The sequence below is a fragment of the Fulmarus glacialis genome, unplaced genomic scaffold (genome assembly GCF_000690835.1).
Source record: "Fulmarus glacialis isolate BGI_N327 unplaced genomic scaffold, ASM69083v1 scaffold7470, whole genome shotgun sequence".
In the NCBI taxonomy this organism is placed as follows: Eukaryota; Metazoa; Chordata; class Aves; order Procellariiformes; family Procellariidae; genus Fulmarus; species Fulmarus glacialis.
In genome coordinates this window covers 488-16,439 of record NW_009187018.1, presented here as the reverse complement: position 1 = coordinate 16,439, position 15,952 = coordinate 488, and the positions used below count along the sequence as shown (strand labels likewise).

Genomic DNA, 15,952 nt, shown 5'->3' with positions numbered 1-15,952 from the left:
AGTCGCGGGCCTGTCTCCCGAGTGCCCGAGTGGCCTGGCGGGGGGCAGCGGGGCCCGTCCCTCCCCGCGGCAGGGCCGCCGTCCGGTCTTTCTCAGATTGCCGTTATCCGCATCTGGGAAAGGAAGCGGTGGTACTGAGCAGAAAGTTTGAGGTCCGTAGATGAAATGTAAAAAAAATTACACATTTTTTCTAAGTAATGCTGTCCTCAGTGTAACAGTTACTGTCAGGGCTCTGATTGCGGCTTTGGAATTCTGCCTCGTGTTGCCCTGTCATGGCTTAAGCCCATTAAAGAAATATTGATGCACATAGTATACTCTTATGAGCAAAAATAGGCCTGTGGATAATTACGGAATTGATCTTTCTTCTGACTGTCTCAAGTCTTCAAACTTTAATAGCGCTCTTAAAGAATACTTGCTGTAGACAGCAGTCACATTGCTCTAGGGCTGAGCATCACACAGATTCATGTAAGGTGATTACCTGTCCAATGATTTTGCCACACAGCCTTATTTTTTTATAAGTTCTTTTAAAAGTTTCTTTCTGTAATACTTAAAAACTAGACAATATAGCATAGTGCTATGGTGTGTGGGAAACTGAAAGTGAAACTGCATGTAATTACTGAAATGAATGAGTGGTCTAAAGATCCCCCTTCAAAAAATTACAGTGGACTTAATAGAAATGTTCACATAAGCTCCTTACAGTGACCATGCCAAATACCTCTTCATAGTATACACGTACCTGGAAAGTATGTGGCTTAAAGCATATTCTGATTGGTTGCTTGTGGAAGATGCTGTCTTCTTCGAGGAAAATAGGGTCTTCTTCACTTGACTTTAAATTTCTTCTCTTCCTCCTGTCTATCTTTTACTTTCTTCTTTGGAAATAGGAGGTTCTGTTCTTTGCTGATTGTATTCCAGGGCCCTTGTGCACTTAAGATAGTCTTTTTGCAGACTTTTTGTATTTTCTTGCAACTGCTTTTAGTATTTTGTTGAAGTGAAATCAATTCATTTTGGGAGAGAGAAACTGATTTTCAGATGAAAATTTTGAGCTCCGATTCTTGTGTTTTCATTTCACTTAATTTGTCTGAATAATATACTAGTTGTTTTAACCTGAGTGCTAGCATCTACCAAGTATTACTTTTATAGTAAATATAACTGTCCTTGTTAGTTCTTCAGTCACCAGTTTGTTCTTGAAAGTGTTCTTGTGTTTCTGTTTATTGGACATGGGTGAGAAATGTTTCCTGAGAACAGTGGGAGAGCCTGTCTGCCCTTGGTAAAGGGGTGGAGACAGATTGTAGGAAGGGCATTGAAGGACAGCTAATGCAAGGGGTTTTACCTGTTTCCTTGCTGTGCAGTATGCGGATGTAAAAGTTTAAACCAAGAGAGTGAGTTTTGTACCTTTATTCAGGTAAGAAAGTCCAGCTGAAAGCATCCGTCTTCATCAGAGTTTTCTGCCTATATAGTAGGATATAATTGGGTTAAAGCCTATGTATGTGTCCATATTAACCCATATGAGGATAAACTTTAGCCTAGCTCTTGTGGGTCTTGGTGGAGACTCAGCTTCACGATGTTAGTGGTCTTTCACAGTTGACATATAGCTTATTATTTTCTTCCTTTTTTCTAAGGGTGTTGAGAACTACATACATATGGAACATTATCACAGAATCACAAAACGGTTTGGGTTGGAAGGGACCTTCAAAGATCATGTAGTCCAATCCCCCTGCCATGGGCAGGGAAATCTTTCACTAGATCAGGTTGCTCAAACCCCCATCCAGCCTGACCTTGAACACTTCCAGCGATGGGGCACCCACAACTTTTGTGGGCAACCTGTTCCAGGGTCTCACCACCCTCATTGTAAAGAATTTCTTCCCTATGTCCAATCTAAACCCTCTTTCAGTTTAAAACTTGCCCTTTGTCCTGTCACTGGGGCAAGGTGAGGTAAAGGCCCTGGTAAAAAGTCTCTCTCCATCTTTCTTACAAGCACTTTTTATATATTGAAAGGCTGCAATAAGGTCTCCCTGGAGCCTTTTCTTCTCCAGGCTGAATAACCCCAACTCTCTCAGCCTTTCTTCATAGTTCCAGCCTTCCCAAATGGGAGGCCCCCATTTTTGTGGCCCTCCTCTGGACCCATTCTAACAGGTCCATGTCTGTCTTGTGCTGGGGACCCCAGAGCTGGACTCAGCACTCCAGGTGGGGTCTCACAAGAGTGGAGCAGAGTAGGAGAATCACCTCTCCCTCCACCTGCTTCTTGTTGTGCAGCCCAAGATACAATTGGTTTTCTGGACTGCAAATGCGCATTGCCAGCTCACGTCCTTTTTTTCCACAGGGCTGCTCTCATTCCATTCACCCCCAAGTCTGTATTGATATTGAGGATTGTCCCAACCCAGGTGCAGGACCTTGTACTTGGCCTTGTTGAACTTCATGAGGGTTGCATGGGTCTACTCCTTACACTTGTCAAGATCCCTCTGGATGGTGTCCCTTCCCTCTAGCATATTAAAACCAGTATTGTATAATAGCTAGGTGATTATTTAACAACTTGTGCGAGGGTGGCCAACCTGTTGCATTTGGGTTGGCTCTGTACTGTCCGTCCTTCCAGTAAGTCTGATCAGCACTTACCTTTTAAATGACAGCACGGGAAAGTAGTTGGTTGAACTTCAGGCTGGATGAATTGTTCTGACATCCTGCAGTCTGCTTCCTGCCGTCCTTTTTCATGGAAACCCCATAGCCCTTATTTGTCGTGCCCTCTCCACATGGGTGCCCTTGGTCAGGTGTGCATTTGATAAAGATGGCATTGTCCTCTCACAAAGAGAGGAATACCCACACGTTGGTCGCAGAACATATGCACATTCAGTAATGCTGAAAATGGTCTATTTTCAGTCATGTATCTGTGAAGTCTGTACACATCTGGAGCTATGTTAGTAGTGAGAGAAATATTTAATTATTTTTAAAGTTAAGTGGGGCTCTCTTGAAATACCTCTATGAAAGACTTCTTTGCAGAATTCTGAATGGCATCAGTTAATGTTTAGATCATCTTAGGAAAAAGAGCAGCTGCATTAGCACCTCTGTTTCTTTTTACTGCTGATCGTATTCTTGCATGCCTGCTCTAGCGCTAAGCTTTCTTTGTGAAATCAAAGCTAGTTTCTGGCATTAGACATGTGTAGAAATAATTCTAGACTTCTTGTCTGTGTTCTGTTGCAAACTCACCTTGTTTCTCCATGTTTGTCATCTTATTTCAGTGAAACAGGAGAATTGTGTTGTCAGTTACTAATCTTTGCTGTAGAAAGACTGCCAGCAGATAGTGTTTATCTTGCCTATTCACATTATATAGGGTTCTTCTCTCCTGAGCACAAAGGTAAGGTTAAAGCAAAGTGCAGGTTTGTGAGCCAGTATCAAGCACTAAAAATACAATTTCTGATAAAATAATATGCTTTGGCAGAAGGTTGCCCTGTATCTTAGAAGGTATTAAAAAAAAAAAAAAATCAACTTTTTCTTGTCTCCCTAGCTTCACTTGTTTGTCACTAATGCAGTTGTGAAAACTCCTTTTGATATCCAATACAATTAAGTTTTGAGAGAGATTTTGTCTCAAATTTTTGAAGTGAGCACGATGCCTCTGGTTTGTCACCTAATGTTTAAAAAACGCTTAATAATTAAGACAGGGTTTTGTGCAATGTATGGTAAACTTTGCAAAGTTGAAAGGGTTTTACTAGGATAAATGCTAGTCAGTTTTTGGATTGGAAGTTGGCTTAATTATATTAGCTGGCAAAACAAACTATATAATCCTTTTAAATCATAGAAGGGAATACATTTTTTCATTTCATTTCAGCCTTTTGAACTGGAGCATTTTTGTAGGAGTAAGATTTCTTTCATGAAGGCGTCCAAGAATTTAACAGGCTATTTCTTAAGTAACACAGACTCACAGAATGGCTGGGGTTGGAAGGCACCTCTGGAGGGCATCTGGTCCAACCCTCCTGCTCAAGCAGGGCCACCTAGAGCAGGCTGCCCAGGACCATGTCCAGATGGCTTTTGAATATCTCCAGAGATGGAGACTCCACAACCTCCTTGGGCAACCTGTGCCAGGCTCGGTCAGCCTCACAGTGAAAAAGTGTTTCCTGATGTTCAGAGGAAACCTCCTGTGTTTCAGTTTGTGCCCATTGCCTCTGCTCCTGCCTCTGGGCACCACTGAGAAGAGCCTGGCTCCGTCCTCTTTGCACCCTCCCTTCAGGTATTTATATACATTGATGAGATGCCCCCGAGCCTTCTATTCTCCAGGCTGAACAGTCCCGGCTCTCTCAGCCTTTCCTCATAGGAGAGATGCTCCAGTCCCTTCATCACCTTCGTGGCCCTTTGTTGGACTTTCTCCGGTGTGTCCATGTCTCTCTTGTACTGGGGAGCCCAGAACTGGACACAGGGCTCCAGGTGTGGCCTCACCAGTGCTGAGTAGAGGGGAAGGATCACCTCCCTCCACCTGCTGGCAATGCTTTGCCTAATGCAGCCCAGCATACCATTAGCCTTCTTTGTAGCCAGGGCACATTGCTGGCTTGTGCTCAACCTGGTGTCCACCAGGACCCCCAGGTCCTTTTCTGCCAAGCTACTTTCCAGCTGGGCAGCCCCCAGCACATACTGGTGCATGGGGTTGTTCCTCCCCAGGTGCAAGACTGGGTGCTTCCCCTTGTTGAACTTCATGAGGTTCCTGATCAGTCCATCTCTCCAGCCTGTCAAGGTACCTCTCGATGGCATCCAAGTAGGGGGTGAAAAATAATTTCTGTTGTTTTTGATGTATCTGAAATAATTTTTTCCAGTGGCTTTTCTTGACCTGCTTTCTGAATTGCAGTAGAACTTTACATTATGTTTGAAGGAGGTGATTTTATTTAGATATGTTAATACTATTTAAATGATCCATTATAGGAAAAAATTCCAAAGGAAAATGACTGAAAGTGTATTTACAGGCAAGATGACGACTTTGGCAGATTTGACATAACCACCGTTCTGTTTGGTGGGGAGAAGAAATAGTGCAGCATGTTTGACTATTTACTGGCCAGCCGCATCGCAGGGTGAGAGCCATGTAGTCTGTAGTGGTGACAGGAATGGGAACCATGAGCTGTGTTCCAGTGTGGGTGGGCAAGGAGCTGGGAGCGGAAGGGAAAGATTACTGCAGGATGAGGAAGAGACATTCAGGGTTTGAAGAGGAACAAATAAAGTACAGATGGAGCCATTTTAAGAGAGGAAAAGAAGGAAGGGCTGTAGGAGCAGTCGTAAATCTGTAATGGCAGTTTTGTATGAAAGTTGTAGAAAGAATAGGGATCTGAAAATTGCTAGGTAAAAGTGTAATCTAGGAAAATAACTATATGGTAAAGCCCAGATATTATACAAAAGTAAAATAATTTTGGAATAGAGTGATTGATTTTAATGCTTTAAGGTAGCATCATAACTATGGATGGACTTTTGGAACTAGATTCAGGAGGAAAAATTTTTTTATCTTACTCATAGGAGGTGGCCTGTGTTTGTAGTGTAGGCAAACTCTGTTTGTTCATTTGTTTATTTTTGTTTTACTTCTTAGTGTAGACTTTTAGTTACCGTTATTAACTAGGAAAATGTTCTACATCAGTCCTTCCTGTAATATAATCGTAACGGACCTTTGTCCGTTGTTAGCCTTTAACAAGTATCTGGAAATTATTTATGGCAGATTGAGAAAATACAGAAGTTGACAATACTAAAACAAAAGAGAATGGCATTAAGAGTGGCTGAGAGTCACTGCTCACGAGAAAAACTAAATATTTTAACTTCTGACGCTCCAACTATATATGCTAATCAACTTACAGTGTGAGAATAGATGTAGTGTAATGCAGGATCTTTTACAGCTACTGTCTCACCAAATTGTTGGAGAACTGTGTTGTTTCAGTAGTCACTTCATAACACTAATTAACTTTACTTCCATCTTCCTGTATTTAAAGTTTTGTGTGATCCTCTCTCTGTGAAACGGGGCATTTTTTACCCTTGGTATTAGTTGATTCACTGAGTTGATTCCTTTTTCCCTATGTTAGAAAGGCACTGTATTATCTGTTTTATTTGGAGACTGGAAATACGGGTATCTTACACAAGTTTCCTTGGACTGACTCAAAGACCAAGTTCTGGTCTGCGTATGGAGCCCTGTTGTATATTTCTTTTTTGCTGCTAATGCCAGAGAGAGGATTATGGTTTGAAGATGAAACTTAGATTAAAATATTTGCTTTTTCACTCCTGCTTTTTTGCTTGCTTTTTTTTTTTTTGTTTCATACATTTGAATAAACAGTACATTCTATTTAATTTCTTTTCTGTTTCAGATACGATAATTTATATGTAGTGCATAAGCTTTTGGATAATGTGATAATTTTATTTTGTAATTCTGTTTGTAAGGTAGGTTCTTTTTTGAATATAGCTCAACACAGAATCCATAGAGTATATGGAATACTTAATTCCGTAAAAAAACAACAACAACAAAAACCCAAAAAACCCCAAACAAACGAACAAACAAAAAAGCCAACACATTGTAGAGATTTGCTCGTGACAGTTGTCAAACATCTCAAGATTTTATTGTTTTGTATTAAATGCATCTTTGGCTGTGTTTCAGGTATTTAGGACACAGTTGTTAATGGAAGAATTCATGTATAAGGGCAAAATAAGAAGGGCAATCTAATCTTTGAGGAAATGGCAGGATTCCTAGACAACTTCCGGTGGCCAGAATGTGAGTGTATTGACTGGAGTGAAAGAAGAAATGCCATCGCTTCAATAGTTGCGGGCGTATTGGTAAGTTTTGAGAGGATGTGAATCATACCTGTGTTGACAAATTTGGAAGTACAACAAAGTTACGTTTTTGTTTCATATATTGTGAAGGTTCACTCTTTAAACTGTGCCTTAATCCAGTATAGTTCTTTAACTTTTTTTTTTTTAAGTGTAATTGTTAGGCAGCTTTTTTACAAGTCGCATAACATTGCATTTTGTCTGATAACGATCTACAGTTCTGCTATCTCTTTTTTAAAAAAGATTGAAATTCCTAGTGGATTTTTGTCATAATTAGGTATATTAGAACACCTATGTTATACATAGTTTGTGTCTCATATGCGTTTAGAATCTGGATTCTTGTTCTTAAAGCTGTACAGGGAATTTTAGCCATACACTGGTATTTAATTTGAATAGGAAATGTGACCGATTCCCAAATGCTTCTCCAAAACCATCAGTGTTAACGTTTATGCGGAACTTGCATATCAAACAGGTTTAGAGTCCGACTTGAAGCTAGTAACTTTCTAGAATAGTTTATACTTGTTAAAAGACAACTAAACCAATGGTATGGCATAAACATTTGCCATGTTTTGTCTCCCTGTCTCTGTACCCTTCCAGCCTCATAATACTGGTCTGTTTTATTTCTAGTTTTTTACAGGTTGGTGGATAATGATAGATGCTGCAGTAGTTTACCCTAAGCCAGAACAAATGAACCATGCATTCCATACCTGTGGGGTGTTTTCAACACTAGCTTTTTTCATGTAAGTGTGTATAAAGGGAGTTCTTATAAAATAAACAGGAGCTGTTAAACACAGTTTTGACTAGACAAAATGGTATATGATAAAACTTTGAATCATTTGGTTATAAATTACTTATGAGTAATCTTGTCGTACCTTTTTGCATGGCAATGTAAAGGCCTTTTTTCTTTTACCTGTGGCCTTTGGTTTTGATTGTACTCTGTTTATTCATTGTTCTGTCTATCCCCCCCCATCTGTTTACGATAAATTGCTTTTCCTGTGCACTTTGGCTGAATGTAAGAAAGCAGACTTTCCTTTATGCAAGTGGCTTTCTGTAATAAGTGTTTAGATTCCTAGATCAAAATTCATGTAATGCTGCCTAGTTGCTTACCTTAATATAAAACATTTGACTGCATTTTCTCCTGTTTTTAAATAATTTTTACAGCTGTCTCTGGCCCAAAACTTCCTCAAATGGGAGAGGTAGTAGTATTATAGGTGGTGTTATAAAGGTGTAAATGTGGCAAGCTTGAAAGAGAAGTAATAGCTTTTATTGAATTGTACAATATTGGCGAGAAAAAAGAATGCATTTGGATATGCAAGACCTTCTTAACACTAGGTATCTGAAAGTTTCTGGGGTTTTTTCTTCAGCAATGTAAACAATTTTAAGAAAATATATTGTCCCTCCTTACAGGGTGTCTTTCACTTAATACTTACGGTAGGAAGTGAAGGAAAGGCATCAAAAAGCAATTTGTATCATACTCATGAGAATACTGTGTACTGGCTGTTATTATTCCTGTGAAGTGGCTTTGGATGTTTTAAAAACTTAAACAGCCAGAAAGTGACCAGGAATATTTATATCACTAAAAAGGGCAATTCTTTCATCTTACAGGTCTGTTAATGTAAAAATTCAAGTAAAACTTACGAACAAATACGGGGTTTGCTTGAAATCCAATTGGAATCCTTCCATTAAGGGACATTTAATAATATGTGACTATACAGAATGCCAAGTAATTTTCCCAGAATTTTTCGCATCTTAAAAAAAGCTAGCTTTTTACTTACAACTTTAAATTGATTTTCTAATAATCTGAAGTGTATGCACTTTTTTTCTTTCTAGGATAAATGCTGTGTCAAATGCACAGGTGAGAGGAGACAGCTACAGTGACGGATGTTTAGGAAGAACAGGTAAATTAACTCTAAAAATCATACTGAGTTGAAAGACTGATTATTTAGGTGTTGGGTTTTTTTCTAAGTGGTGGTTAAACCTCTGCAAATCCTGTATAGCTGCTGGGAAAAATAAATTTCTGCCTTGTGGTAGGCTATGGAGCAGACATTCCTTAAGAATGTCTTATTTTAGAATGTATCACAAACATTTTGTTTCCTCTGTATGTCACCTTCTGTGTGGTGTCTGTGGACCTGCTGTCCCCTCTCTGCTTTCATTCATAATTCCCTTACTATTTCCCATGTGGATCCCAGCATCTGTTTTCACATGATTTGTGGAATGCCTCACCGGAAATCTGGTAGGATTTACTGATTTTTGAACTAGCGTACAATGCTTTTTTGTGTGTCATTCATAAATCAGCTCAAGAGAATCTTTGCATAGAAATATTTTTCCTTTCCCATGAGTGAGCAGGTTGATGAATTTCAATGGCGTCATCTTTCTTTTTCAGCAGGTAATGTCTAGCTATGGTAGATGTTGCCCATCTGAAAATATCTTTCTGAAGTAAACACAGGAAGGGTTTGTTTTACGTACTGGAATGCCATCTTTACCTCAGAAACACTATATCTTTGGCAAAGTACTTCATCATTAGTCCACTCCAAGTTGTGTTAAGTGATGTTATAGGCATTCCCTACCGATGAGGGGAAATTTCTGGTAGTCGTTAGTCGTGTCTGCTCACTAAAAGAAGGGGAATCCAGCTATGTGTTTTACTAGAGAAAGCAAATTTTGGTTTATCTTGTCCTTGATACAGGGTTTAATCCTTTCCCTTTGTGCCTTCAGTAAGATAACATATTGTATCATAATAGAGTTGTATCATAACTGGATCATCTGTCACTATGGATAATACTCTACACGGTTCTCAGAGGTTTTAATATTTCCTGCAGGTGCTCGTGTCTGGCTCTTCATTGGCTTTATGTTGATGTTTGGTTCACTTATTGCTTCAATGTGGATTCTTTTTGGAGCATATGTTACACAGAGTAAGTTTATTTATTTTCACATATAGAAAAGTGCTTTTGCTGTCAGCCGAAAGGCAGAAAATCCAGAAGAATGGAAGTTTGTGGTCTGTTCTTGTCAGAGCCATACCATCTAGTTTTGTAGTCAGTGAATGATACCATGAATAGTGTTTTAAATACACCTTCCAATACAAAAGAACTTAATATTTCCTGTGTTACTTACTTTGCAGACACTAATGTTTACCCTGGATTAGCAGTGTTTTTCCAAAATGCGTTGATATTTTTTAGGTAAGTTATCTGGCTAAATTTCCCTCCATCTAAAGGGGTCTCATTTATCTGCTTCCGTGCACGTTGATGCTCCTGGAAAATAAGTCCTGGAGGCTGACTCCAGGCTTGACCTTCCAAAATGCGGAGTTTGCTCTCTCAGTGCAGGACCCTCCGTATTTCGATTTATTACCCACCCTGACCTTTACTTGAGGAGGGGGACAAAGGGTCGCTGAGTAAACTGACATTATACAGAGAACTGATGTGATATTATTCAATGCATAAACTATTTCTTAAAAACTGTATTTTCTTTCTGCTACTTTTTTCTGCTCCCTTTGCTCCAGTGCTTAGAAACAATCTTTTGCTTACCCCTTCTCAGCCCATGAAAGGCTCTTCATTCCCCTTACGCTCCTGTTAGTCCAGCTCTTTCCCGTCTCACTGAATTTAGAGCTCTAGAATGTGGATGACCAAGGATATAGACAATGTTCTGGGTGACATATTGTCAGTGTCTTTGGATAATGGCAATAATGCTTTCATTTCTGTACTACAAATATATCCAAACAGCACTAGGTAGGAGATCCTGTTGCCCTTTTCCTGACTATTTTATCGGAATGGCTCAATTATCTGATAATTGATACACCTAGATTTGTTTCTACTGGATGAGCTTTCAGTTATGAAGAGTGGTAATTTTTTTTTCTAGGAGCATGATGGTATGTTTTGTAATATTACACTTAAATCTATTTCTTTTATTTCACTTAATATCATTAAGCGTATTATATGACACTTTGAAACTATCTGTACTAACTCTTTTTATATGTAAATGCATTCTGCAATCCATTATTTTATTAATTAGTAAAAGACCATGAAAGCATTAAATATTGTAAGTTCCAAGATCAGTCACTGAAAAAGTTCACATAACCTCCTCTTTTGCAAGTTCTTACCCACTTAAATTACTGTGCTAACAATTTTCCTCCTATGTTTTGCAGTGAGCCAGGTTGACTGGCTCCACTGTGCTTCCCTGTTCGGAAAATCAGTTACGTTCTTGCAGAAAACAGCAGTTCCTAAACCTCTTCTGTAGTCTTGCACATGATTGAAATGCGATACTGATGAGGGCAGACTTTTGAGAATAGTTTCACCATGCCTGAAATCTTTAGTCTTATCTCAGTAGTTTGATGAACTTACTTTTGAAGCTGCTTTTTGTTTCTGAAAGTGTCTTTCCTTAGTTTCTATTGTACTCTGTACGTAGATATATTTTAGGTTTATTTGTTTTCTTCTGTCTTCTAAAATTTGTTTTCTAGGTATGAACTATGAGACAAATTACAACCTTTTTATTTAAAAAAGAAAAAAAAAAAAAGAAAAAAGGTCTTTGTTTTTTATCCCACCAGGCACTTTAGGCAGTAACATTTGATAAGTCCATCCGTTGCCATAGACTCCTTTCTTAGACCAGACCTTGGGTCAGTCAGCGATGCCCTTCTCAATGTCCTTATCCAAACTTCTGTTTTGATTGAATCAGATTCTCTTCCATCAGTGTTGTTCCATAATGTCTGTATTCCCTGAACCATATGTCTCCTTCAGGACTTGTGCTTCAGCCCTGGTTGTTACTCCACCAGTTTTTTACTTAGTTTAACATGCTGTATTAGTAGTTCTCTAGTTAGTTGCCCAGGTGTCTCGCTTGTTTTGTCATTGCTTATTTTCGTGGTTCTCAGTGGCAGTATTTCTCATTTCCCTCCCTCTTCATTCTCTTATGATTTAGTATGACTGTGCCCTTCTTTACCACCTGTTTGTTGGCCATAAGAAAAAAATAATTTAAAGTATAAGGAATAATAAGGAAATCATGCTTGGTTTTATTCCCTTAACATTTTTTTTGATTCATGACAATATGTAATTGCATCCAACCTTATAAAAGGAATTTTGGAAATCAAATTGTAATTTGGATCTCACTTATCCACCACAGGATCAATATTCTTTCTGATTTGCTCATAAAAATTTAATTGCTTAGATTCTATCCTAGCATGATGTGTTATGTTCAGCTGATTGCCAGATGCCAGGATGAGACTTGCTGCTTTGTAACTCTGTGGATCGGTCCTAGAATCAGAAGGGCAGCTGCTTTTACTGTGCGACTGGCGATTTTTTTTATTTGACCAGTTGCTTCAGCCGGATCTCATAGTTTTAGCACTGCATAGTAAATGAAATATAAGTACAAAAAACAGACACTGACTTGAATAAAAGTTAAGGTTACTGGAGGGATGTTGATTTGCAGTGTAGATAGTATAAGATTATAAGGATACTATTAAGATTACCTTTTCCATCTTATGTATGGTCTGATTTTTTTTTTTTTCTTTTTTTTTGCCTTTCAGTACTCTGATCTACAAGTTTGGAAGAACAGAAGAGTTATGGGGATGAGAGATCATGTATAGCATTGTCTGTTCCATAGTTGCTATGTCGTACTACGTATGTAGATATATTTACATTTATTTGTTCTTGTTTTGCTTTCTAAAATGTATGAACTGAGACAAATTACAGTTTCTGTAATAAGCTCCCTCTTTTCACAGGACAGATTTGTGAATATGTACATATGACTGTATATATCTTAAAAAGGGAATGTCAGGCTTGCTTTCTTTCTGAGATCTTCAGGCTTATTTCTTCAAATACATGGGTTTCCATCAACTCCTAAGACTTGATCTTCCAAACCCTCACATGTGTCAGAGACTTCAGTGGGACTATTGGTGAACAAGCAGGATAGCGCCCGTACCCTGTAAAAGGGGTTATTACTTTTATGCATAGGTGAGCTAGAGCCAATTTTGCAAGGGCTGACAGCACAGGCTGCCTGTGTAACCCGAAGGAATAGTCAGCACATGGAAGTGACCCAGCCAAGCCTGTATTTAATGAGGGTAAATTCTATTGTATTCCCAGATAAGAGCTGATTTTAAGAATTTTATATAACTGTTCAGAAAAATATAAAGTAGCTATTTTTTTGTAAAAGGTTATGCGTTTTTAAACCAGGCCCTATATTAAGCACGTTCTGCATAGCAAATCAAATTGTTCTTGACTTCTGATTGCTATAGCACAAATGACATTTGGTAGCACCACACTCCTCAGAATTAATTTCATGCTGTTCAGTGTAATAGATACCGATTAGTATTTAATGTATATACTGATACTAGAATTAAAAAAACCCCAAAAACAAACTGATGCCAGTCATACTTAAGGAATATAAAGAATAAATGAGAGTCAGACTAACATCTTTAAAATTATGCTAGCATCGTTTTCTTCAGGGGAGGCTTTTTGCTGATAAATGAACAGTTACCCTGCTACCTATTACCTTTTCTATTTAAAAGGTGAGCATTTCAAGTGGGGATATAGTAGATGTATTTATTGCTCACAATCTTACCTTGAAATAATTGCCAGTTTTAGGACTGCTATTTGCCCCAGTTAAAATGTATTTATCTCCTCAATTTCATGGGCACTTTATGGGAATGCTTCCATTATTGAAATCCAGTTTCTTCTAGCTGAAGTATATGGAAAGGGAGAACAATGATGTTTTACAGCTTTGGACTGATCTTGTACATTCATCTTGCTGTTGGTGACTTCCTTATCTGACGAGTTCTGTGTGGTTTTTAAAGCAGTTGAATCGACCTTGTGTCTAAAAGCTTTTATAACTTTCCATGTATCAAGATTGCTGACCAAATGGTAGTAAACTGCAGAATGTAACTTCTGTGCATGGTTACTGTAAACTGTTAGTCATTTAATTGCTCCCTTGTGGGAATCTCTCCAGTGGACAGAATATGAAGCAAATACTGCAGCTGAAATTGTGCTACTGGCTAGACTAACTCCATGCCCATTTCACCATCCTGCAGTGAGTTGCGATATATTCACTGGTGTTAATCATAGCTTTGTACATAAGTTGTCTGTTCGGTTGTCATTTCAGAAACTGCAATAAACTTATGTTCCCAAAACAGTGAACTTCACAAGGTAGTTGTATGGTAGTACTCTACTTAATAGCTCAAGTCATACTGACCTTTAAGCAAGCCTTACACCAGCTAATAGGTAAACCCAAGGTTTCAGGTCTGTCAGTTTCTTGCTTAGGAGCTTGGCAATGTTTGTTGGCTTTTTGACTAAGTGAGAAACAAGTGTAGCCTGCAACTAATCCCATTTACAGTATCTTGCACTTGACACTTGAAAAGCACAAGCTAAGTGTTTGGAAGAACTCTTACAGCATACTTTAATGCAAGTTCCCGGTTAAAAAAGTTTTCTTAAGAGCAGGGCAAGAGCTGCTTTTTGAGGTTACCTGCATTTTCTACCAGAAGCTTGGTTTCTTGATCATCCCTTCTGGTTTTAGAGAACTGGAATGGTCATGCTCTCTGTACAGCTGCTAAGAGGAGAAAAGAGACAGCTGTGAGCGTGTGTCTCTTCCGGTACCCTAAGCTGAAAACAGGTGTTGCGTAAGAACCGTGCAGGCTCCATTCAGACTATCCCGAGGTCCACTTTTACACCACAGGTAGTTCCAGCGCAGACCAAGGTGGATTGGGGTGGCTCATTTTAGGTAATGCCTTGGCCTACTACAGTTGGCAGTTGTGAAGATAACCCTTGAGTTACTCCTAGCAAAAAGTTTTTAACTTTGGCCTATTTGTCTAACTGTGAAAATATTTAGTAACAACTGTCTCTAACAGAAGTCTAGCGTAGGGCTTATTCAGGAAGTTGTATTGCTAAATATTCACAGGAAGTGTTTTAACTGCCACCTTATTTATGTCCTCTGTTATGCATTTAGGTTGTTTCTTTTGCGAGCCTGTGGTTCTTCATTTGTTTACAGCACAGTATATAAAAATAACATGGATGACCTTAAAAGCAGGTATTATGCAGCTCGTGGCCGATGTGAAAATTCTTATCAGACTTGAAGTATGACTAAATCTTCAGATAACTACGTTGTCTCGGCATGTTGCCTAATCACAAGTGATTAGATTAGTTCTATGAAAAAACAACTTCATGAAGCTTTTGGAAAAAAATGTTACTGATTTGTCATGCTAGTCTTGTCTATTCCTGGAAGGGGTGGAACAGCTTTACCTCAGATAACCTAGAGCTCTGACAGTGACCAGGTTCACTAACAGACCGAAGTAACTTGAACAAGTAATTTGCTATTAAACAAGCATTCTTCTTTTAAACAACTTGTATCAAACCCAGGAAAAAAGTCAAACAAATAAAAACAATCTTTTTAGTACAGAAGTGGTTTGTTTGTGCTTTATTAGACACCTTCCAGACCCCACAGGATTGTGATGTGAGGCTTAACTTGTAGTCTTCTGGTTTAAGGGACTCAAAGCACAACCCTCAATCAACTTTTCATTTGCACGACTAATCCGATAGTCAACAAGAGATTTTCAACAAGAGATTTTAGTGTCTGATAATTACTGATACGTGTTATGTAAATTCTGAGCAAAATTATTTTAAAGTTTGTTTTGCTGTGAAGAACAATTGTCTCACTGCAGGAGCAGAAGATTAATGCTTCTCATGAATTTGTCAGGAGGCAGATATTAGGAGGTCTTTCTTAGAGCAGTTCTTTGCACAGGTTCATGCTGAGGAGAGTAAAGTAGTATAAAATTTGTTTTTAGACTGCCACTTTATCTGGAGGGAAGAAGCTGCCACAGAAGACTGCACATACTTAAAATGATTGAGAAAGGTATACTGGGGTGGATATAATTCACAGTGACTGCTAACACAGACTTCACAAATAAGGCTACTATAGAAGTAATTCACGTACAATTATTTACTCACTGAAAAATTCCAGGTTGTACTACATCCTACCATAAAGTGCCATTATTTCTCAAAGCTTTATTTCAATTTGGGGTGGGAAATACGATGATGTTAATATAACCTTTTTATAACCATATGTCTTTCTGTAGGCAATTTAGTGTTCATTTCCCTTTCATGTTCCACCTTTTAAGTCTTTTTGGCAGAATGCAGCTGCTGCCATAGCATAGCAGCAGCCATTTAAACAAAAGCTCAGGGTCCACGCTATTCTCAGGAAGCAACATCTCGCT

General features: G+C 38.7%; 1 protein-coding gene across 1 annotated transcript; it reads left to right on the top strand.

Annotated features, from left to right (window-relative positions):
• The first annotated feature begins 6,601 nt into the window (after positions 1-6,601).
• Positions 6,602-12,642, top strand: TMEM50B (transmembrane protein 50B). Its single transcript, XM_009573497.1, has 6 exons — positions 6,602-6,777; positions 7,399-7,511; positions 8,602-8,669; positions 9,588-9,680; positions 9,887-9,944; positions 12,278-12,642. The coding sequence occupies exons 1-6, from the start codon at positions 6,679-6,681 to the stop codon at positions 12,321-12,323; spliced, it is 477 nt and encodes a 158-aa protein (XP_009571792.1). The 5' UTR covers positions 6,602-6,678; the 3' UTR covers positions 12,324-12,642.
• The last annotated feature ends 3,310 nt before the right edge of the window (positions 12,643-15,952 follow it).

Bases quoted from the DNA above. Each gene is read 5' to 3' on its own strand.
- TMEM50B (XM_009573497.1), top strand. From the start codon at position 6,679: ATGGCAGGATTCCTAGACAACTTCCGGTGGCCAGAATGTGAGTGTATT. The intron at 7,512-8,601 runs GTAAGTGTGTAT...TTTTCTTTCTAG, and splicing joins TCAACACTAGCTTTTTTCAT to GATAAATGCTGTGTCAAATG. The intron at 8,670-9,587 runs GTAAATTAACTC...TATTTCCTGCAG, and splicing joins CGGATGTTTAGGAAGAACAG to GTGCTCGTGTCTGGCTCTTC.